This window comes from Apodemus sylvaticus, chromosome 7 (genome assembly GCF_947179515.1).
Source record: "Apodemus sylvaticus chromosome 7, mApoSyl1.1, whole genome shotgun sequence".
Lineage (NCBI taxonomy): Eukaryota > Metazoa > Chordata > Mammalia > Rodentia > Muridae > Apodemus > Apodemus sylvaticus.
The window spans coordinates 63202188-63226729 of NC_067478.1; the positions used below are offsets into that span (position 1 = coordinate 63202188).

General features: G+C 40.6%; 1 protein-coding gene across 3 annotated transcripts in view; it reads left to right on the plus strand.

Moving 5' to 3' along the window:
* The window catches only part of Znf609 (zinc finger protein 609), a 141783-nt gene that overhangs the window by 5145 nt on the left and 112096 nt on the right, over positions 1 to 24542 (plus strand). The window contains exons 2-3 of one of the 3 annotated variants that reach the window (XM_052187996.1): positions 22132 to 22232; positions 23163 to 24036. The exons of 1 other annotated variant lie outside the window; for it this stretch is intronic. In XM_052187996.1, coding sequence (XP_052043956.1) covers positions 23290 to 24036 — 747 coding nt within the window. In that variant the 5' untranslated portion in view covers positions 22132 to 22232; positions 23163 to 23289. The remainder of the gene's footprint in view (positions 1 to 22131; positions 22233 to 23162; positions 24037 to 24542) is intronic. One more of the 3 variants, XM_052187995.1, reaches the window with a different exon arrangement.

The window sequence follows — 24542 nt, forward strand, 5'->3', positions numbered from 1 at the left end:
TGCTCTAGCAGTAGTAGTTGAACAGTAGCAGCAGCCAGGTCAATGAATGAGATACATCTAGATCCAAAAGGGCTGAGTTTTTCATGCTTCTCTTGCTGTTTGTTCTTGGATTAGAGTTTCAGAAATAGGAAATGGCAAATGCCCATTACATCATATCTAGTCCAGCACTCAGGGCAAACCTTGGGTTTTTTTTTTTTTTTTTTTTTCCCTGGTGTGATTTTTCCTTGGGGGTGAGAGAGCTGTCTGATACTAGGCAGGTTCTGAAATTGCCTTATTATACTCTGTGGTATTAATTTTCTCCTTCCACCATGTTGGTAACAACGAGTGGACTCTTGTTGTCAGGCTTGGCAGCAAGTACTTTTATCTGCTGAGCCACCTCTCCAGTACCTATAGATGGTTGCATTGTTGTTTTAAATGTCATATGGAGCATAGGGAATTTGATTAGCAAATGGCCAGGGTAGTAGTTACCATACAACCTTTGGAATCAGATCACAGCATGGAATCCAGCTCTCTACAGTTAGGGTATGTACACTGGGTGCTGGGCCACACTGCACGCTGCTACCTGTATTTGCTTTACCCTGTTAATATACAGCTTACAGGTTTTGGATATGATGTCAGCACCATTTCTGGCAATGTTTCTTTTTTTAAAGATTTATTTATTTATTTTATGTATATGAGCACACTGTAGCTATACAGACGGTTGTGAGCCATCGTGTGGTTGCTGGGAACTGAACTCAGGACCTCTGCTCACTCCAGCCCAAAGATTTATTTATTATTATATCTAACTACACTGTAGCTGTCTTCAGTCACACCAGAAGAGGGCTGTCAGATCTCATTACGGATGGTTGTGAGCCACCATGTGGTTGCTGGGATGTGAACTCAGGACCTTTGGAGGAGCAGTCAGTGCTCTTAACCACTGAGCCATCTCACCAGCCCCCAGCAACATTTCTAAGTGTCACTTTGTGTCTGGTTTGTAAAATAATTAACCCATTTTCCCTCCCAGCCCTGCTCCTGTAATGATAACTCTGAGATTAATTATTTATTATTAAATGCCTACGCCATAAACTGGCTTATTCCCTGACTAGCTCGTAACTTATTTAACCCATTCAAACTACTCTATGCCTTCTGCATAGTTAGTTACCTCTCCTTCAGTACTGACCCATTTCTTCCTTCACATCTTAGTACCTCCCCTTATTCTCTATTTCCCAGAATCCTCTCCCCGCCAGTATCCCACCTCCTATTTCCTGCCTCAGCGATTGGCCATAAACTTTTTGTTTGTTTGTTTGTTTGTTTGTTTGTTTTTGAGACTGGGTTTCTCTGTGTAGTCCTGGCTGTCCTGGACCTCACTCTGTAGACCAGGCTGGCCTCGAACTCAGAAATCTGCCTGCCTCTACCTCCCAAGTGCTGGGATTAAATGCATGCACCACCACTGCCCGGCTGGCCATAAGTTTTTTTATTGACAGGTGATGCTTATAAGAGATTCTCTCTACACCAGTTGGGTGAATTTCCATCATAGAACTAAAGTGGACATTTATGGATAAACCTTGTAAATTCAGTTACAAACCTGGAGTTTGGTGTGAAATTCAAATGCTTACCTTCATTCTAGTATAAGGTTTGTTTCTAGAGCAGAGTTGAACTGTAATAGAAGAGAAACAGAACTAATCCCCATAGTGCTTAAATCTGCAAGGTATATAGGAAAGAATGGCATTTTTGTACTTGGCATCTGCTTTAATGTGCATTTCCAGTTGAGACTTGCTGAAGCTTGTGTCCTCTTACTGGTCTCTGATTTCTGTAATTCAAGACTGTTGATTTAGCACCTCATCCGACCAGTCACTAAAGTGCCTACCTCCATTTACTTACTTTTTTTTCATTTTTTCTTCCATTTTTTTGTTTTTAAATGTTTATGAGTGCCTATGGAAGCCAAGGGAAGGTATTAAATCTCCTGGGACTAGAGTTACAGGGTGTTGGGAATCAAACCCAGACCACTGACTCATCTCCAGCCCTACTTACCTCACTTTTCTTAGCTGACCTAGCTCAGGTTTTCACCCTCTGTGCATCTGTGCGGTGATCTCCAGGCAGTGTTCTTTCTTTGTTCTGTACTGCGTGTTGCTGCCGTATTGTAACATTTAATTATGTGTGCTAGGCCAGACATGGTCCCTGTCCTGTTGGGACCTGTAGTCAACTAATGAATATGTAATTATGAATTAAAATGCCTTACAAGAAAATAATTTGGTTCTAGAATAAGTAACACAGAAACCCAACATGGACTTCTGGTGAGGCAGGTTATTTTGTTTCTTTAACTTTTACTTTTGTTTTGTTTTGTTTGTTTGTTTTTTGTTTTTTGAGACAGGGTTTCTCTGTGTAGCCGTGGCTGTCCTGGAACTCACTCTGTAGACCAGACTGGCTTCAAACTCAGAAATCTGCCTGCCTCTGCCTCCCAAGTGCTGGGATTAAAGGCATGCGTCATAACTGCCTGGCAGTTTTAAGTATTTTTATTTTATTTTTTAAAGATTTATTTACTTATTATATATGTATGAGTACACCATTGCTCTCTTCAGACACACCAGAAGAGGGCATTAGATCTCATTACAGATGGTTGTGACCCATCATGAGATTGTTGAGAATTGAACTCAGGACCTCTGGAAGAATAGTTGGTGCTCTTAACCGCTAAGCCATCTCTCCAGCCCAGTAAATTTTTTATTTTATATATGTTTCACATGTTTTGTTTGCATACATGTCTATGCACTTCATGCATACTTGATGTCCACAAAGGTCAGAAGATAGCATTAGATCCCCTGCAACTGGAGTTATAGATGGTTGTGAGTTATCATGTGGGTTCTGGGAATTGAATCGTCCTATTGCCCTGTGCTCCTAACCACCTCACCACCTCTCCAGTCCTCCAGTCTTATTTATTTATTTATTTATTTATTTATTTATTTATTTATTGACAGGATGCCAGTATGTAGCCTTGGCTGGCCTGGAACTCATTGCTCAAACTCTCCTGAATGCTAGGATTAAATAAAGGTCTGTGCCATCACACCCAACCTAGCATACATTTCTAAAATAGTAATTTGGAACATTTTTTTCCTTATTTTAAAAAAATATAAAGAAACTCAGCCAACTAATATAGGCTCATATTTAAAACTATTTGCTAGGCAGTGGTGGCACACAACCTTTAATCCTAGAGCTCTATAGGGGGTGGTGAGAGACAGGTAGATGTTTGAGATCAAGGTCATCCTGATCTACAGATAGTTCCAGGATAGCCAGGGGTATACAGAGAAACCCAGTCTCAAAAACCAAGATAAATAAGTGAATTATTTTACATTATTTTTAGCCTTTGTGTGTGTGTGTGTGTGTGTGTGTGTGTAATTTATGTGTGGGTGGGTACCATGGTGCACATGTAGAAGTCAGGATATCTTTGCAGAGATATTTCTGTTCTACCTTCTACCGTTATGTAGGTTTTAAGGTGTGAACCAGTTTGCCAGACTGTGAGGTGAGAGCCTTTACCTAGTAAGCCTTGTAGGCTATTGCAGGTCTTTTTGTCTTGACCAGTCTGGCCTTCCTCAGCTGCCATTTCTATGACTTAGCCTGCACTTTTTAGTCCGTTATTCTTTTCTATAGGAATGCTCTTCTGTGCTTCCAAGGCATTCACATCCCCAGTCCATCCCTTCCTTTAAACTAGTACAATGTCCTTCCTGAAGCCTTTTACCCACATTCCTACTCATTTTCCCATCTCCAGAGCTGATTTCATTTTTTCTCTATTTCCATTTAGGTTTGGGGTGGGGGGCATTATGGAAGGATGGCTAAGATCTCTGTTACAGTACTTTATCATACTCTGCCTTAAATGATAATTATTTGTGGATGTATTTTCTTCCTGTCTCATTCTAAGTTCTGTAAAACAGCTCTGTCTCTTCTGTTCTTTTGTCCCCTGTAATTCCTAGCCCAATGCTTTGAATATAACTATGCATAATTAATGTTTGCTGAATTGAATTAGACTTAGACTTTGGAAAAAGAAAATGTAATTTTTTTCAAACCCCTTTTATAGTAAAACAAATTCCATTCAACACATTTTATTCCAAATTGAATAAACTAGGAACAGGCAGACTGAATGGCTTAAGAAACCCTTCTGTTTCAAGAGCAGGCTTTGTTATCTTACTGTTTGCAGCATTGCTGGCTCTATGCATCCTAACTTGGAGAAGTGTGTGCAAGGTGAACCACTCACAGGAGCAGCCTCGTTCTGCTAGAGAAATAGTGTTATGAACTCTAGGTTTTGTTGATCTTCTTAGGGGTTTGTCTCATTGTATTGAATTCCTACTATATGTGAGATACTGTTCCAGCTTCTTATGATCTGTCAGTGAATAAAACAGACCAAGTCAAAACCAGCTACCAGTGGACTTTCTCTTTGTGAGTGAAGAGGCCAAGCAGGCTTTGAAGCATTCCTCCTGCCTGGCTTTCCGCAGTGCTGGGATTACAGGCTTGAGGCACCATGCCTAGCAGATTGTGTCTTTTAAAAGAAGATAAAAATAAGCATAGTAAGCAATTATATAGTATTAAAAGATTGAGAAATAATGTAGGGGAAATGGAGCAGGGTAAAGGAAGCTGGAGATGGGAAGAAGGGTTCACTGGAACAAGTGGGAGGTTAGCTTTTAATGAGATGGTTGGTGTTGGTATGTTCCTGGATGCTTATAGATTCCTCAGATTGGTAGCTGTTTTTCTGCCCAGCAGAGAAAAAGAGGCAGTATCTGCAGATGTCCCAGTGTCCAGCTGATTCTGAAGGGAAATAGCTACTTGTTATGTTTTTTCTGCTGGCTGGCATTCCTGGAAGTCAGTCACAGTGACAGTTGCACCCAGTCATCTGGAAGACACCAAGGTTAGAAGCAGTCCACTGAAGAATGGGATTTGCTCTTCTGCTGGCCAGGCCTTGGGTGTCTGGAATCATGGATGAGTTAGGTCTCTGGATTTTCTCCTTTCTCAAGAAGAAAAGGTAAGACTTCAGCTGCTTTGAATTAGCTCTTTAGTCTAAGAACATGTCTCGGCAGCATGGCTCATGCCTCTATACTCTTAGCACCTGAGAGCTGGAGGCAAGAGAAGCAAAGGTGACACCTACATAGTGACACCCTACGTCAAAAACAGGTCAGCAGCTCAGTCCACAGTACACACACACAAGCACAAATGTAATTTATAAAAAACAACAACAAAAACCAAACCAAACTGCCTACTTTTAAAGAGTGAATTTTGGGGTTTTTGGTTCTCTCAACATGTAGGCTATGCCCTAGAGTGTTACTACCTAATTCAGCAATTTGCGATTGAAGGTGTAATGTCTGGGTACTGTGTGTGTAATCATCTTCTGATTTCTATATTTGTCTTTTTCTAAGCTTGTAGTTAATTATTTTTCTTCAAATGTCATCGCCTTTTTTCCTTCCTTCCCCGGCAACCCCCCCCCCCTTTCTTTCTACCCCAAGACAGGGTTTCTTGGTTGTCCTGGAAATTGCTCTGTAGATCAGGCCTCAAACTCCACCTACCTCTGCTTCCCAAGTGCTGGGATTAAAGGTGTGTCCGTGCTATCACTATGGGGTCCACCTCACCCTCTTTTTTTCTTAACACATAAAATTGATAGGAAACAAGTTCCTTAGGCTCACTATTTTAGTAACTTCTGGGAAGCTAATATTTCTATTATTCAAGAGATAGAAAATTATATTTTTGTCCTTGGTTTGTGTAGGTGCAATTTGTAGACATCTCATTGTAGCCTCTTTGTTATATCTTATGACATTTAAAGTAGCTGTTTTAGTCACTGTTATATTGCTGTTGAAAACACACCATGGCTCTTATGAGAGAAAGTATTTACCTGGGAACTTAACAGTTCTAGATGTTTACTGCATTATGGTGGCTTGCAGGTGTGGATGGTGATGATGCTGGAGTAGAGACCTATTTTCTGAATTACAGGCAGAGAGAGGGAAAGATTGTACCTGCTGTAGGCTTTTGAAACCTCAAAGCCTACTCCCCAGTGACACACTTTCTCCAATAAAGCCACACCTACCTACTTCAACAAGTCCATGCTTACTAATTCTTCTAATCCTTTCCAACAGTTCCATTCCATGTGACAAAGCATTCAAATATATGAACCTCTCTATTACTGTAGGTGAGGTGAAAGGCAGTATTAGGACCTGTCTGCTCTATTTTTAGTTATGTATACCACCAGATTAGATAGTTGTAGTGTACAAGAAGACCTATTAATCATTTTGCCAACATGCACAAGTAGAGCTGCTGGATAATTAATAATAGGTGTTTACATGTGGTTTTCCTTCTTATTACATGAATGCATATGTACACATATATACATAGTCATGCTGTAGTAGATTCACAAAGGTCAGAGGACAGTTTGTGGGAGTTGGTTCTCTCCTTCTGTCATGTGGGTCTTAGGGTTAAAATTCAGGTTGTCAGGCTTGGCATCAAGTGCCTTTGCCCACTGAGTCACCTATTCTTTTACTATTTTAAAAATAGTAAAAGAATTGCTAGTCTAGTCTTTTACTTTTTTTTTTTTTCATTCTACCATCTTGTTTACCTCCAAACATCATCTTGATGATAAGCTCTATATAAAAGCATTTAGGTAATGGCATCAATCTTGTTTAGCACTTGAATAAATACATTTGTTGTTTTTGTTTTCATTTGTATGTGTGTGTGCACTTTCATCTTGTTTGTATATGGGCCATAGTTTCATGATGCATGATCAGAGGACAACTTCGTGGAGTTAGTTCTTTCTACTTATATATAGTTCCAGGATTGGCTCAAGATGTTTACTAACTGAATCATTTTGCCCGTATTCCGTAAGTGAAATTTTAAGGGTCTGAAAGGTGGGCTTTGGTGAAGCACACCTTTAATCCCCAGCACTCAGGAGGCAGAGGCAGGTGGATCTCTATGAGTTCAAGGGCAGCCTGGCCTACCCAGTGAGTTCCAGGATGGCCAGGGTTACATAAAGAAATCCTGTCTGGAAACCCACCCTCTACCCCTAAAAATAAAAATCTTAAGGGTCTAGAGATCTGGTTCCATTGGTAAAGGGCTTGTCATGTAAACATAAAGATCCATAGTTCAGATTCTCCACACCTATATAAAGGCTGACTGCAGTAACATATACATCTGTAGTCCCAGTATTGTGGTGGGCAGTGGGGATGGGTGGATCCCTGTTCCAATGTAAAGTGGGCAGTGATAGAGGAAGATGGGGCATCCTCATGTGTGCGTTCACACGAAAGCACACAAACACACACACACACACACACACACACGAGCAATATTACAATTTTTCTGTGGCATTAAGGTATGATGTATGTGCATGTGTGTGCTCAAGTTCTTTCTATCACTCTGTCCTATTTCTTTGATGCCAGATCTCTCTCTGAACCTGGAGCTAGCTAGGTTTTTTTACCTAGGCTGGCAGCCAGTGAGCCCAAGCAATTCTATCTGTCTCTGTGTCACTCAGTGCTTGGGTTACAGAAGTATATGAGGTCATGCTTACATAGCAAGCATTGATAACTGCTGAGCCACTTTTTTTTTTTTTTTAATTAATGAGACAGGGTCTTGTGTAGTTCAGGCTAATGGAAACTCAATATGTAGCCAAAGATGACCTTGGACTCTCTTAAGCTCAAGGACTATTTTATTGGAGCTTAAAAGAAAAGCAGTACAGATTAGGTAAAAATTCTGGCAGCCATTAGGAGGAGAGAGAGAGAAAGTCTTGCCTTTTAAGTTAGACATGGAGTAGAAATAGAGATAGCTTATTAAGGAAGGAAAACATACTCTCAAGGCTGGAAGTGGATTAGTGCACTGAGGAATGAGCCAAGAAGTGTGACCTTGAGTTCTTAATCCTCCTGCTTGCACTTTCCAAATGTTAGAATTAGAGAAATGTACCACCAGACAGGCAAGAACTTGAAAGCCCTTTGAGGTTTTATTTCAGGAATACATATTATGAGCAAAATGAAACATTGGTGAACCTCAGAGTGCAAGAATTGAAAAAAAAAATAAGCAGAAAGTCTCAAGCTCTTTCTCAGGATGAGTAATTTCTAGTTAACAATGATAACTCCCAAATGAAACTAGAAACTCTGGTAAGCAATTCCTAGAAAAATTGGGTCAGTGTGCTGCCAGAGAAATGCTGGGCATCATTCGGAACATAATCAGAACTAAATAAAACAGTTTTCCCTCTACATAAAACTAAGACTTGTCTAATATGTGTTACTATCTTGTTCTGGTTATAGATACTTCTCAGAATTAGCGGACAAAAAATGTGAAGACTTTAAAACAATGTGGAAGGTGTTAAAGGTTTTTATTTTATGTGTATGGGTGTTTGCCTACATGTATACATATCTATCTTATGTACTTTGTGCTCATGGAAGTCAGAAGATGGTATTAAATCCCCTGCAGCAAGAGTTACAGATGGTTATGAGCTGACATGTGGGTGCTGGGAATTGAACCCAGTCTTTCACAAGAGCTGTAAGTGTTTTTAACCACTGAGCAATCTCTCAAGCCCTTAACAGTTTAAAAACTATTTCTTCCTTATTTTGCTGACAATTGAAACTAGGACCTCTTATGTGCTATGATATTATATTTGTCTATATTCCAAACCCTGGAGCTTGTTTTTATTTATTCATTCCTTTAGAGACAGGGTTTCACATGCTATGCCTGGCCTCAAACTTACTTTATAACCAACAGTTATTCTGAACTTCTGGTTCTACCTCTCTTTCCTTAGTTCTGGGCTAGCTTTCCACACCTGGTTTATGTGGTGCTGGGGATTCAACCTAGGGCTTGATGTATGCTAGACAATCACTCTTCTAACTGAACTATATCCCCAGTCCTCCTCCTCTTTGTCATCCTTCTCCACCACCACCACCACTACCACCATCATCATCAATTTTACCATGATGGGAATTGAATAAGTATCTGGCCTAACACTGTTCTTAGTTTCTCAGTTTAAAGCCTTACTGAACCATGGAATGAGCCTGCCTATAGGATTGGTCACCAGTTCTTAGTGTTCGTCCTATATTTGATTCAGAATTCCCTTTCAAGTCAGAAGTGAATCCATTATACTTAAGTAGCTATCTTTATGAATGCTAAGTAACTAAAATGTGTTAACTCTACAGTTGAAGAAATTAAAAAATAGTCTTTTAAAACTGTGTGAGAAGAAGAGAGAATGTGTGAATGTTGTGCTGCATGCATGGAGGTTAGAGAACAACTTTGAGCCAGTTCTCACCTTCTACCTTGGTGAAGTATGGTCTCTTGTTTCTACTGCTCCCTGAGCGTCTCCTGTCCCCTGATTGTCCTGTTTTCACCTCTATCTCTCTGTAGCAGTGATGGAGTTACAGATGCCAACCACTTCAGGATTTGTTTTGGGTTTCTCAGGTTTTTCCCCCTGTATTTTTAAAGATTTTAATGAATTGAAAGAATAGCCTCTCCCAGGTACCTTCCCTCCAGATCCTTTCATATTTCTCATCACACTCTAAGTTGATAGCTTCTTTTTCTTTCCGTAATATTGTTACATACATGCATGCAAACACACACACACACACACATTGCTGAGTCTGTTCTGTTGTTGGTGTGTATATGTGGTTCCAAGCCTGACCACTTTGCACTGAACAATCAATAAGGAGGCTCATCTTTGGGAGAGGCTAATTCTTGTTCTCCCAGTAGTCACACTTATCTGAAGTTCTTTGTCTAGGGTGAGCCCAAGCAAAGCTCTCCCCTTTTCACATTAATGTGTCCATTGATATTGCCGTGGTTCCAGTCTAGTTTTTACAGCCGTTTCTAGGAGAGAGTGTTTCACAGTGGCGTCCTGGTATCTGTGAGTTCTTTGATCCATAGATTACAGGAGCTGTAGTGTGGATGTATCCACTGGAACTGGGCTCCCCACAATCTGTTGATCTCTGCCTTGTGTCCTGTCGTATATTCCTGTGATGGTCTCAATTTGCTGAAAAGAGAATTTGATGAGAGGTGGTTAGCTACACTTGTCCAGGAAAGATGGCTCATGCATAAAGAGCTTAATTTTTATTTTAATGTTTATATTTATGTGCTTGGGTATTTTGTTTATGTGGATGACTGTTCACCACATCCCTTCTTGGTGCTTGTAAGGGTCAAAACATAGCATTAGACCACCTTGAACTGGAATGGCAGGTCCTTTACAAGAACAGCTATTGGTCTTAGAACTCTCTTTCCAGGCACTACATTGTTGTTGTTGTTGTTGTTGTTGTTGTTGTTTGTTTATTTGGTTGGTTGGTTGGTTGGTTGGTTTCTTGGTTTCACTGAGTTCTTGGTTTCTTGGTTTCTGGCTGTCCTAAAACTCACCCTGTAGACCAGGCTGGCTTCTAACTCACAGAGATCCACCTGCCTCTGCTTCCTGAGTGCTGGGATTAAAGGTGTGCACCACCACCACCTAGCTCTTTTTTTAATTTATAAGCAACTTTGTTGAATTAAAAGTTGAGCCTAATGGACACTGACACAGAGCTTATGCTGTAACTGATAGACCTGGAGGCGAGCAAAGCAAGCCAGATGGCTTTGCTGCCAAGGGAGACCAGAAAAGGATCCTTGGTGTAGGAAAAATTAACTGAGATTGGAAATGAACAAAGTTAAGTTTAGAGTCTCTCTCCTGCAAAGTTAAAGTGTGATCTGGGAAGCGCCAGAATTATTGGCTCCCACCAGGATGAGCATGCCAGTATTAGGATGTCTGAGGTAAAAACAACAGGATAGTTCTGGTGAGGGCTCACTGTATGCTTCAGAAAAGATCCTTTCCTGCTGTATCCTCATATGATGGAAGAAGGAGCAGAAGCAAATACCAGCGTTATGAATTTTTTTCCTAACTCTGGGTTCTAGGGGTCAAACCTAGAGATTTTACCCATTTAACCATGTTCCCCACTTGCAGGTCAGAATTTTTAAAGATAGGAACTCACTTAATCCTGCTCTATTTCCCATGTGCTGGGATTATAGATTTTTAAAATAGAAAAATGTAGATTTTCTTTAGTTTTTGTTATTTTTGTTTTGTTTTGTTGGTATATAAACTAACAACTTTCTCTGTGTGGCCTTGAACTCAAAAGTTCCACCTACCTGCCTCCCAATTGCTAGGATCAAAGGTGTGTGCCACTTTCACCTCTGCTCTAAATAGCATTTTTATAGACTTTTTTTTTTTCTGTGTTTTTGAGATGAGTCTCATTATGTAGCCTTGGCTATCCTGGAACAGTGTGTAGACAAGGCTAGCCTGGAAGAGTGTGTAGACTAGGCTCGCCTCATACTCAAGAGGTTCACCTCTGCCTCCCCAGTGTTGGAATTAACTACTGCTTCTTACTCCATTTTGACTGATGCCCAGCCCATCTCCCTGTCATCTTCCCACCTTTATACTTCTACCCCAGAGTTCTTTCTACATGTGCATTCCATACTGCCAGCCTCCTTTCTTAAAGCCTATCTTCTCCCATCCTGTTTCCCTTCACTCCTGTGTAAGTACACTTGTATAAAAATCAGGGGGCCAGGCATGGTGGTACATACCTTTATTCCAGCATTTTGGAGGTAGAGGTAGGTGTAAATAACACCTCAGTTTGAGGTGTCAGTTTGAGGCCAGCTTGGACCTCATAGTGAGAGAAAGAAAGAAAGAAAGAAAGAAAGAAAGAAAGAAAGAAAGAAAGAAAGAAAGAAAGAAAGAAAGAAAGAAAGAAAGAAAGAAAGAAAGAAAGAAAGAAAGAGAGAGAGAGAGAGAGAGAGAGAGAGAGAGAGAGAGAGAGAGAGAAAAGAGGGAGGGAGGGAGGAAGAATATATATTTTAAAGATAGAAAAGGAAAGAAAGAATATATATTTTAAAAAGCTAGGCCACACACACACGGACACACACGAGAGAGAACATGTGGCATTTGTCTTTCTGAACCTTGCCGAACTATATAGTATGAAATTATAATATTGACATTCTCATAGGCTAGTTTCTCCAGATTGACTTGCATTCATGTATGTGTACTTATGTGTATGTTTAACTTTTATTATTGGTGGGGAGGGGTCAAACATCAGAGGGCAACTTGTGAAAGTTGTTTCTCTTATTCTACTGTGTGGGTCCCTGGGATGGAACTTTAGGTTGTCAGGCCTGGCAGTAAGTGCCTTCACCTGCTGAGCTCTCTGCTGACCCATGATTTTGTTTGTTAAGACAGTGGCATCTCATGTAGCACAAGTGGACTTCAGGTTCAGTCTGCAGCCTAGAGTTGTCTTCAACTCTTCCTACCTTTACCTCCTGAATACTAGCATTAGAATGACTACCTCCATGCCTGACTGGTTTTATGCCATTTTGTCATGTGGAAAGTAATGGTATACTCAGTGCCACAGCACTAGGGACCCTCATGATGACCTTTTATAGTCATATCATCTTCTGCTGCCCCATTTCACATCTTCCACAAAAAGAGTGAGAGAGAGTGAGAGAGAGAGAGAGAGAGAGAGAGAGAGAGAGAGAGAGAGAGAGAGAGAGAGAGAGAGAGAGTGAGTGTGTTTTCTGTTTGTTTAGCCCTGGAGATTGAACGCTGTCAAGTGTTTCTCCTATTTGTCTTGCGCCTCTTCCAAGCATGGTGTAGACAGACTTCCTAAGGGAAAAGCAAGGGAGTTTTAGCTACAATGTAGGAATTAAAATTCAAAGGAGAAAGTAGGATCTCAGAGGCTGTTGGTGCCAGCAGGATGCCAACCTTGTGAGCTCACAAGTGTTGCAGCTCTGTGCTCTGGCAGGCTTCAGGCGCTAGCCCAAGAATGTCAGCGCTGTTTTACAGCATAAAACTCCCTTGGGTTCAGAATGCTAGTCAAGACTAGCTAGCCCCTTGCAGAGCCCATGGAAAGCAGGCCACTGACAAGAACAGCAGGTTGTTTTGTTTTGTTTTGTTTTGTTTTGTTTTGTTTTGTTTTGTTTTGAGACAGAGTCTCTTTGTGTAGCCCTGGCTGTCCTGGAACTTGCTTTGTAGACCAGGCTGGCCTCAAACTCAGAGATCTGTCTGTCTCCCCAGTGCTTGGATTAAAGGCCTTTGTCACCATTTTCAGTTTAAAGATTTAGTTATTAGTTATGTGTCTGTGTGTGGGTATGTGCATATGAGTGCAGGTGCATGCAGACGCCAAAAGGGAGCATCTCTTAGATCTCTCGGAGCTGGAGTTACAGGGGTATGGATGTGGAAACCGGCTTGATTCTCTGAAAGAGCAGTATGTGCTCTTAACCACTGAGCCATTTTTCAGTCCCCAAATAAATTTCCTTTAAGAGTACCCTGGAATGTTTGGGACACTGTTCACTTTATTTTATTTTTATGCTATTTTATTTATTTATTTATTTATTTATTTATTTATTTATTTATTCATTTTATTTTATTTATTTGGATTTGTTTTTTTCAAGACAGGGTTTCTCTGTATAACCCTGGCTGCCCTGGAACTTACTCTGTAGACCAGACTGGTCTCGAACTCAGAAACCTACCTGCCTGCCTCTGCCTCCCAGAGTTCTGGGATTACAGGCGTGCACCACCACCACCTGGCTTGACTGTTCATTTTATTAAAGTCGTTAGGTTGGTGTTGTGGTGTGCGTTGTAATGCTAGCACTTGGAAGGTGAAGGAAGGAGGTTCAGATGTTTATAGTATTCTTCAGCCACTAGTGAGTTTAAGATCAGCCTGGCTTATGTATGATTCTGGCTTATAAAACTAAATAAATTTAAAAAAAAGAAATTTCTGTGTATTAACGATAATAACTGGATGTTTTGTTTCATGATTTTCTTAAGAGTCAATGAACTAGGGTTGTAGCTCATTCAGAGGCAGAGCTCATGAGGGCCTGGGTTGTCTCTTCATGGGAGGTTGGGGCTTACAAGTCAGGTTGGTGTGTGTGTGTGTGTGTGTTTGTATGGTGTGTGTTTGTGTGTGTGTGTGTGTCCAGGCCTCTGGAAGAGCAGTAAGCACTCTTAACTGCTAAACCATCTTTCCATCCTCTAATTCCATCATTTCTTTTCTTTTTTTTTCCCCCCCTTTTTTGGAGACAGGGTCTACCTGTGTAACCTTGGCTGGCTTATGTAGATTTGGTTAGTCTAGAACTCAGAGATCACCTGCTTTTGCCTCCTGAGGTCTGGGATTACAGAAAAGGATTACCTTTTCTTTCTTTTTTTTTTTTTCTCGAAGTGTATATACAATTTCTAACTGCTTAAGTTTGAATTTTTTGACTTTATGATCATGAAAAAAATTACACATATTTAATAGGAATTTTCAAGCTAATTCCAGACTCTTTCTTGAAAATTAGAAGGCTTTAATCCCAGCACTTGGGAGGCAGAACAGGCAGATTTCTGAGTTTGAGGCCAGCCTGGTCTACAGAGTGAGTTCCAGAACAGCCAAGGCTACACAGAGAAACCCTGTCTTGAAAAACAAACAAACAAAAAAAATGGCTATACTTCAGAGTTTGACATTTATATGCATCTGGATTATATCAGGAAAATGTGGGGAAGGGGTGGGCTGCAGCTCCCAGTAGCCACTTAGTCATGGTGGTAGGCAGTCATCCTGTGTTGTATACTGAATTTTGAAGCTTCATGTTCATCTTGTATATGAAGCACGCTAAATGTATTTTGGTCATTGGGACATGCTCAGCTTGTGATGGCTTTTTTGGGCTATAGCATTGTAGGTCAAGGAACATCTGTCCATTCCTGGGGGTCCACATGAGTTGGTTATGTTTATAACATCTGGTTTCAGACTAGCCCTATTTTGGAAGCAATTGTGTATAGATGAGGCTGAAAGTTAACAAAATATTAAAGAGCAATTAAACATATTCAGAAGCATGAAACCTGCTTTGTTTATCACCTTCCCCTAGCTGGTTGATGTTGGTTTTGTGATGGAATCTTACCATGTATTCCAGTTGCCCTGGTCCTTGCTGTGAAGCTCAGGCTGACCTCAGCGTTTCGTTGTCTGTCCTCGGCTGTCTCAGTGGATTACGTGCATGTGCTGTCCTGCTCTCCTCTTCCATCCTGCCGTGAGAGCTGGAAGCCAGGGCCTCCCCGTTTCCCATGACAGGAGACAAGTATTCTCTCTCACTGTCACTGAGCCTAGCTCCCCTATACAACAACAACAACAGCAGCAGCAGCAGCAGCAGTAGCAGTAATAATTTCCCCCTTGAGGAAAATAAACTATAAAGGGGCTCTATAGTGGTTTAATTACATAGGAGTGGAGTGGCAGGGTTTTTTGTTTTTTGTTTGTTTGTTTGTTTGTTTTTTGGTGGTTGTTGTTACTTAAGATAGCCTTTGCCTTCTGCTTTTTGACCTACTTATACAGGTCTTGATAACTATTTCCTATATAGGTTGGGTTCATAAAGTGAATCTCTGTAGAGTTGGGACTGAATTATTTATAGACTTAATATGCTGTTCATCTTATATGAGATGCATTTGCTGACACAGAATGATATTGACAAACAATCAAGGATCTATACTTGAGCTCTGTTGTATAGCTTTGTCCTGGTAGAAATGTCAGTTGCTTATGTGAGATAAAGGTCAAGCCTCATACTCTTTGTCTGGGAATAGCAGCCTGTAAGGACCATAAAACTATTCATGAGCTGCAGCTTAGAAAGACCTGGAGACAGTGGTGCTACAATGTTACTCTGCTGTCCTTATGTGACACATGGTCAGATGAGCCCAGTTGATTGGATCTGTCTTTTCAAATTGGTACAGTTAGTCTATTTTTTAAATATCCAGTTCCATTGATGATATACAGCAGAGATCCATTACTTGAGGATATGACACAGTTCCTTTGTTACAGTAATTAATGTAATAAATTAATGTAAGGAAGAGACCCAAAGGGAAGTTGATTGTTTTTCTCACAGAGCCCTGAGTGGAAATTGAGTTGATTAGTGAGTTCTCCTGTAGTGTGGCAGATGGAAAGGGAGCTGCCTTACTCTACTGTCTGAATAGCTCAGGGTAATCTACATGCCGTACTATCCTTACTGGAGGCTACCTAAGACCATGTGGTTTCAAGGCAGCATCTGAAGGGAAAATGATATAATGTGATCCTTCTCGGCAACTTCATTGTATCCCGTCTATGCACATACACATATTAAACGTCACACAATTTATATCTGACGGCCTGTCATGTCAGGTCAACAATTTAGTAGGTTGGAAGAGAGACCAGATGTGTTTAAACCATAAGCTTCATACACTGGCCCTGAGAGATTTTTGTTTTGAGGTACTGGGAATTAAACCCTATGCATAATAGGTAAGCACTTCACCACTGAGCTGTACCCCTACCCTGGGCCTAAGAGATTTTGAAACAAGATGGACTCTTTCTGTCAGTCATTATAATATAAGGTTTTCTGAGCCACATCTGAAGGTAGGAATAGCAAGTGGGATATTATTTTATTAGCATATATTAAATAAACAATAGGTTCATTATACCTGCCCCTCCCATTCCTGCTGATCCTATTTCTAGTCCCTGTACTTTGATGTCTTCTTTTTTTCTTTTGTATGAACCAAGGAATTTAATTAGGGTTATTTATAGATAGGAGCTTGGATTAGAGCTTCTGTATGGAGGAATGCACAACTTACTAGTGGCTGTACCACTGAAGAAAATCTTCACCCTGGTGAAGGTGAACTTGAACTTCTAGTCTTCCTACTTCTACCTCCTAAGTGTTGATTACAGCCATATGCTACCACACCCAGTTCATGGGGTGCCAGAGATTGAACCATGCCTACTAGGCAAGCATTCTTGGAGGCCTGTGTTACATCCCCGGCCAGGTAGGAATCCTTTAAAAAGGAGGCCCTAGATCAGTCTGTAGAAGAAGAAACGATTGCCATTTCACTTCATAGGACTCAAATGGCTATCAGTACAATCTGTAAATTAATGTGTTTTAAATTTTCCTTTTTAAATTTTTTTCTTTACTCTTTTAAATGCTTTAGATGGCCTGTAGCTAGGTGAGACAGCACATTCCTATAATCTCAGTTTACAGGAAGCAGGGGGATCTTGAGTTTAAGGCCAGCCTAGGCTGTGTAGTGAGACCCTGTATTACAAACAAACAAAACAGAAAAGTGTGGCATAATAGCACATGCCTTTGAATCCCAGTAATGGGGAGGCAGAGGTAAATCTGGTCTATGTTCTAGGACAGCCAGGGATACACAGTGAGACACTGCTTACAAAATAAATGAAGGAGTGAGGGAGGAGAGAGGAGGAAGGAAGGAAGGAAGGAAGGGAGGAAGGAAGGAAGGAAGGAAGGAAAAAGAAGGAAGGAAAAGAAAAAAAGACTACTTAGTTGACTAATGAAGTATAACCATAAAATAGCCCAATATTTCCATCAACTATCCCATTGATAGTTTTGAGTTGTCTTACTTTTTTAGTTTCATGTTCTCAGAACAGGCTTTAAACATGGTGGATTCTCCCATTTTATATAAGAGAAACTAATATTTAATGATAAAGCTTGCTTAATTTCAGTGGAAATTTAAGATCTGAAATCATACTTCTCTTCAAGAAATATTTTTTCCTTAAGTGTACATGTGCCTATATGTATATGCCACAGGTATGAGAGGGCCTACCAGACCAGAACAAGGTTTTGGATTTTCTGGAGCTAGGGTTACAGGTGTCTATGAGCTGCCCATTGTGAGTGCTGGGAATTGAACTCTATCCTCTGGTAAAGCAGTATGTATTTTTATACTGAGCCATGTCTTCAGCCCTTGAAATTACATCTCCTGATTCTAAATTTACTTTTTAAGAAAACTATTTAAAAAAAAAAGAAGTGATTATAGTATATTCTTTTAATCTCAGCACTCAGGAGGCAGAAGCAGGCAGATCTCTGAGTTCAACCTCATCGTGGTCTCTGTTGAGTATCAGAACAGATGGGGCTACACAGAGACAAAAGAAAGGAGAGGATAACATTACATGCTTTATTTTCTGCCTAGACTGGATTGTCTGTGGGTAGTTAGCAAGGAATAGAACCCACTTTTTGAAGTCCCTATGGGGCAATAGAGCTTTAGCTGGGTAGAAAGAGAAGTATTCTTGTTATGCTTATATGTAATATGGCTCAGTAGTCAATTTGCCTTCTCTCTCTCTCTCTCTCTCTCTCTCTCTCTCTCTCTCTCTCTCTGTTTGTTTTTGTTTTTGTTTTTGATTGTGTTTTTTTTTTTTTTTTTCCCGAGACAGGGTTTCTCTGCTTAGCCCTGGCTGTCCTGGAACTCACTCTGTAGACCAGGCTGGCCTTGAACTCAGAAACCCGCCTGCCTCTGCCTCCCAAGTGCTGGGATTAAAGGCGTGCGCCACCCGCTTGGCTCAGTTTGCCAAGGGCAGTGAACCACTTTTGTCAGTCTTATCCTTGGAGAAGAGGTTGATTTATTCCTGTAGTAGAGGAATAGTATGTATGAGCTATGACAAATAGTTTCAAAACAAGCAGATGATAGCCTATTAAGTGTGTGGTCTATGATTATCATTGGGCTGGTGGTAGGCCAGGAGCTGTATTTGGCTTCCAAATAGGAAACTGGGTTTGGAGGTAACTGCTTTGTGTGGGTATAGAGTGATTGTCATGGCCTTGGTCCCTTAGCCACAAACATGCAGACAGGAGTTTCTTTCTATCTGTAGAGAAACAGCACAGATGACACAAGTTTAGGTGAACAAGTGATATCAGAATCTGCTGGGTGGCGATCCTAAATAGGGACTGGAGTACAATTACACAGGAGGAGAAAAGAGTGGGGAAAATAGTCACAGTAGTTCTTGCATGTGTGAGTGTTCTGAGATAGTGTTGGTTGCTCTGGTTCTGGAATCTCTCATCCATGGAGGCTAGAGGTCACTCCTTTTCATTTCCAGCCAGTGTGATAGTTATCTTACCTCCTAAGGTTAAACATCTCTGCAGTGACCTGTCAGAGCTGATTATTAGCTGTATAAAGTTAGGGATGCTGTATGGAACAGATGGGAAATGATTTGGCTGCTGTGGCCAAGGCTAATTAAAGATTCCTTGGCAATTTTACAGTGTATATTTTGAAATGTACCACCAAAGTTATTATGAAGCCTGCTGAGTTTTGAAAGCTGGGTTTCTGAAGGCACCTGGTTAAAGTACTGTAATGTTTATGCAATTATTTTATTGTCAAAAATAGGAGATGAGCTCTCTAAAAGAACACAAAGACCACTAGAAATCATTCTAGAAGACATACCCCTTGGGATATGGGGATATGTCTTTTTTTATTTTATGTTCTAGACATTTAGAAATTCTAGGTAGTTTTCTAGGAAAGAACTTTTTAATAGGTAAAGATAATGTTTACTATTTATATTGAATTTTTCTTCAAATTATGTGGAATTTGTTAATGTTCTATGTAATTTTTTTTTAAGGTTTAAGACACAGGCTAGCTTCAGCTGCCATTCTTTTTGTACATACATAGTTCTTGCAGAGGACCCAGGTTCAATTCCCAACACCTACATGGTGGCTCACAACCATCCATAACTTCAGTTTCGGGGAATCTGGTGTCTTCTTCTGGCCTCTGTGGGCACTGGATGTGTGTGGCACGCATACCTATATGCAGGCAAAACACTTATCTATATATATATAACTTATATATAAACACTTATCTATATATATAAACAAATCTTTTTTAAAAAATGAAAACATTTGGCATATTACAAACAAATTAACAGTGTAAAACTTTTTATGTGATTTTTGTTTGCTTTGTTAGTACTGGTATTGAAACTAGGATCTTGGGCATTTGGCCCAACTGATTTCCTTTTTTAAAAATGTTTGTTAACTTTTGAGATAGAATCTCACTGGGATGCATAGCTTGATCTTGAACTTAACTGTAGTCCAGGCAGTTGTTAAACTTGTGAGCCTCCTGCCTTATCCTCCTGAATTGCTTTGCCAGCAGATCCACTAGTATAAGATTTTTAAAAAGATTCATTTATTTATAGCCAGGCATGGTAGCACATGCCTTTAATTTGAGACAGAAGCAGGCAGACATCTGAGTTTGAGGCCAGATTGGTCTACAAAGCAAGTTCTAGGACAGCCAGGACTGTTACACAAAGAAACCCTGTTTGGGGGTAGAGGGAAGGAGAAACAGCAAGAGATTTATTTTATTACAGCTTCTAGTATAAGATTCTTTCCTAACTAATTTCCTTTTAAATTCTGTAGATTTTCTTTCTCTTCACCTGTGTCATTGTTTGGCTTTATGGGTGTTATGTTTATTTTTGAGACTGTAGCTCATGTAGCCTGTCCTGGTCCTTTTTTTAGGAGTAGGGGTTAAGGCAGGGTTTCTCTGTGTAGCCCTGGCTATCCTGGAATTTGTTCTATAGACCAGGCTGGTCCTAAACTCAGAAAGATCTACCGGCCTCTGCCTCCCGAGTGCTGGGATTAAAGATGTGCCCTACCACTCCTTACCCAGATGGTTTTTCCTTCTTTAAAAAAAAAAAAAAGAAAAAGATTTCACAAAGCCAGGTATGCACCATGCCTGCAATTCCAAGAGTTTTGGAGACCAATACAGAAAACTCACTTGGACTCATGAGTTTAAGATCAGCCTGGGCAATATAAGGAGATCCAGTCTCAAAAAAAACTAAGTGTTTTAGTACATGCATGGCAACCCTTAGAATGCAGAGGCATGAGGGTCAGGAGTTTTACTTAGCAAGTTTGAAGCTTTCTCAGGCTGCTTGAGGGTCTGTCTCTAAACAAATGAATTTGCTGAACATATAGTGACCATTTCTATCTACATGAAAAGTCTTTGTCTACACAAGGTGTTGCTCATGTATTTTGTCTTTGATAGGTTGCTTTTCTCCCATCCGTTTCCTTTATTACTATTTTTTATTGCTCATTCCCTTTGTATTCTGAAAAGATAATTTTGTATGATTTTATTGCATAGGTTTATTTTTGTGCTTTTTTTGATTGCTCTGGTTTTAATTGATACTGATTTACGTTTAATTTCATCTTCCTTTTTTTTGTCTATATTTGATGAGCAGCTAGGCAAGTACTCTACCACCCTCCCATAATAGTATGTCCCTTTGTCCTTTCAACTAAGTTATATCTTTTCATTTCAGTCTGTTACCTTCTTAATGCTTTTCTTCCTCATTAGCATACTTTATCTTGCTCTTCCACAAGTTGGCCAGAACAGTGAGGAAAGAACTCTTAGCACGTCCCAGTAATTTCATGCTTGTGCTTTCATTTTCCCTCCTCCTCCAGTCTCTCTTTATTACCATCCTATTTTCTAGAGAAAAGTCTCTTGTATGTAAGGAAAGTTATAGTGGTTTTGCAAGGGTAAAACAACGTGAGGTCATTCAGTGACTAAATTACACACTAATGATAATGCAGCTCTGGAGATGGTAAGTAAAGCTTTAATTAATGTAGAATAGATGTTAAACCTAGCCACAATTAAAGAGATTGCAGAGGTGATACATTATGATTTGGGAAAGAATTGTACTGTAACAATCCTCTGTAGTGGGAATTCAAGTTAAGCATTGCCCTTGGTCCCCTGCAGGAGAATTACTTTTAGTACCAAGTTCTACTGCCTTGTTCACTGTGATTAGTTGCTATATTTTCTGACGTTCATTTAATACCTAGCACATCCTAGAGTATAAGTTTTAAGAACGTTTGGAAATGAACAAATATCTGATATACTACTCTTAGACACCATGTCTTCTTGAGTATTAAAAAATCCAAACAGTTCACTAACAATTTCTTTAGAATTCTTAGGTCACTTTAATAGTCCTCCTCTCAGAATCTCCAGGAATTATGTGTGGTTCCTTTACCTTTCATGGGATAATTTTTCTTCTCTTGGTTGTTTCATCTTATTCCCCCACTCTTAATTTAGCTCATCCTGGAGGGAGCAAGATTTATACAGACTTGATATTTGCTAATAAACAGTAATTGACTGCTGTTGGCAGTAAATTTTCCACTTAGGTAATAGGTGAACTTCTCAAATCTGAAGCTAAGCTGCAGATTGAGGTACATTCTTGCTTAAATCTGATCCTTACATGGTACAGACCTGCTCTTCTAAAATGCTTTTCCCCCCTCTCAGCACCCTAGTTTGTAGACATTGTTATGACAGAACAGGTAGAAAGTCACAACTTGCCTTGTCCTATATGAGTCATTTACTCGTTAAATAATTACTTTCCAGGTTGCTCTGTGACACCACTGGCTTGTTCTTTAGACACAAATGTGTTATAAAAGTTTGTTTTGTTTTCTAAACAGATATAGAAAGATGGCGCACAGAGAAGTACTCAAGAACAAATCTTTTTATTTTATCACAGAATAACTTCTGGATGGTACACATTGGTTGCTGGTTTTTCTAGGTGATGTTTCCTTCTATGTCTCTCCTAAGCCAAAAGACAGTGGCCAGACATAAATTAGCCTTGTAAAGCCTGTGTCTGTTCATGTACCTGTGGTGTAAAGCCTTGATGTCTTTTAGTCAGGTCTTTAAATCTTACCATAACAAAGTGAAGAATCATTCTACTTTTGGGAAAAGGGTTTTCAGCAGAGTCAAGCAAAACATTTTTCTTTCTAAATATTTAGTAGGAAAGGTATATGAGCCCTGCTTGGTGGACCTGCTTTCCAACCTAGAGTTTGGTAAGGACTTTGTAACTTCTCTGGAATCAAGTGATAGACTGAGTTCCTCTGAGAACCATGTCTCTGGTTGTAGTCACACACTGAAAATTTGCATTTTCCCTAGTTCTTTATTCTTTCCCTTAACCACAGTAAGGCTTTTTTTTTCTTCAGTACTAGAATGACTAGGAGTCTGTACACTATTTTTAGTAGGGGTTGGCCCTGTTAGTAGAGAGCTGTTAAGGCTTTTGCTAGATCATGTTCTAAGTCACTGGTAATTCAAACAGCTAACAGAAAAGGGGGTGTGAGCAGAGTTGTTGCAGCTTCAGTCTGTGATGTGCTTGGGGCCTGTACTGATTCAGACAGGAGTGCCAGCTAGTAGTGGTAGGAGAAGTTAAGTCTTTCAGGAAGGGGCAACTAATTGTAGAAGACTACTAGTTAACACTCACCACAGAGTCTTGGGCAACTAAAAATACTGTATTCTTCCCTGAGGAGGTGGAATGGGAATTACCTTCTCTAGGTCCAGTGTGACATGGTTGGAGATATAATTGAACTTGTCTGGCCCACTGAGGCATGATAGCCACACAGGAAGGGTCCAGTTTGTATTGGGAGTTTATTTCAGGCTATCTCCTTGCCTGTATTGTTTTCTTTAACAGCTTTTTAACATTTTCTTTTTCCAGCAATGATGTTGTCCACTGGACATGTTCTGACCAAGGAGGCAGGTCTGAGAACATAGCTGAAGCTGAAAATAGGAAAGCTGGGGGCAAGGAAGAGCCTTGAATCTTGAGGTGGGACGGTGACTCTAAGATGTCCTTGAGCAGTGGAGCCTGCGGAGGGAAAGGAGTGGATGCAAACCCGGTTGAGACATACGACAGTGGGGATGAATGGGACATTGGAGTAGGGAATCTCATCATCGACCTGGACGCCGATCTGGAAAAGGACCAGCAGAAACTGGAAATGTCAGGCTCCAAGGAGGTGGGGATACCAGCTCCAAATGCTGTGGCCACACTACCAGACAACATCAAGTTTGTCACCCCAGTGCCAGGTCCTCAAGGGAAGGAAGGCAAATCAAAATCCAAAAGGAGTAAGAGTGGCAAAGACACTAGCAAGCCCACTCCAGGGACTTCCTTGTTCTCTCCAAGTGAGGGAGCAGCAAACAAGAAAGAGGTGCAGGGTCGCTCAGGAGATGGTACCAATGCAGGAGGCCTGGTTGCTGCTGTTGCTCCCAAGGGCTCAGAGAAGGCTGCTAAGGTGCCACGCAGTGTAGCTGGCTCCAAAAAGGAGAAGGAGAACTGCTCATCTAAGGGCAAGAAGGAGAGAAGTGAAGGCGTGGGGACTTGTCCGGAAAAGGATCCTGGGGTCCTCCAGCCAGTTCCCTTGGGAGGACGGGGTAGTCAGTATGATGGAAGTGGAGGGATGGACACAGGAACCGTGGAGCCGCTTGGGAGTATAGCTATTGAACCTGGGGCAGCGCTCAATCCTTTGGGAACTAAGCCGGAGCCAGAGGAAGGGGAGAATGAGTGCCGGCCACTAAAGAAAGTCAAGTCTGAAAAGGTAAGAGGTGGCCAGATCTGGCTGCCCACTGCCCATCAGAACTGCCCTGGAGTAACTGCCAAATGCTGTGTGCACTCTGTGGGAGGCTCATTAGTTTGTGGGTAATGACCAATTACAAGGTCAGAGCAGCTGGTAATGATAATGTGATTTTGTTCCAAATTAAAGGATTCCCTACAGACTCATTTGCAGCAGGCCCAGACCTCTTGGAATACAATTTCTGTATGGGGATCAGCTATTTGGTAGAGTGAATTTTCTCACACCTTATTATTGTCACATGTCAAGACACTTGTTGCTAGATGCTGACACTAAATCTTCATATGATTTCCTGTTTGGCTGAAATATCATCATCAGAATCATAATGGTTGATAAATGTAATAGGCTTTGGTTGCATGTTCAAGCTGAATGATATTCTTAGTGGGGTAAATGGTACTGCTGAGTCTATGGCAGGACAAAGAGTTAATTGTCATGGCATATCTGCTAAGGATTCTATTGGTGGCTACCAAAAA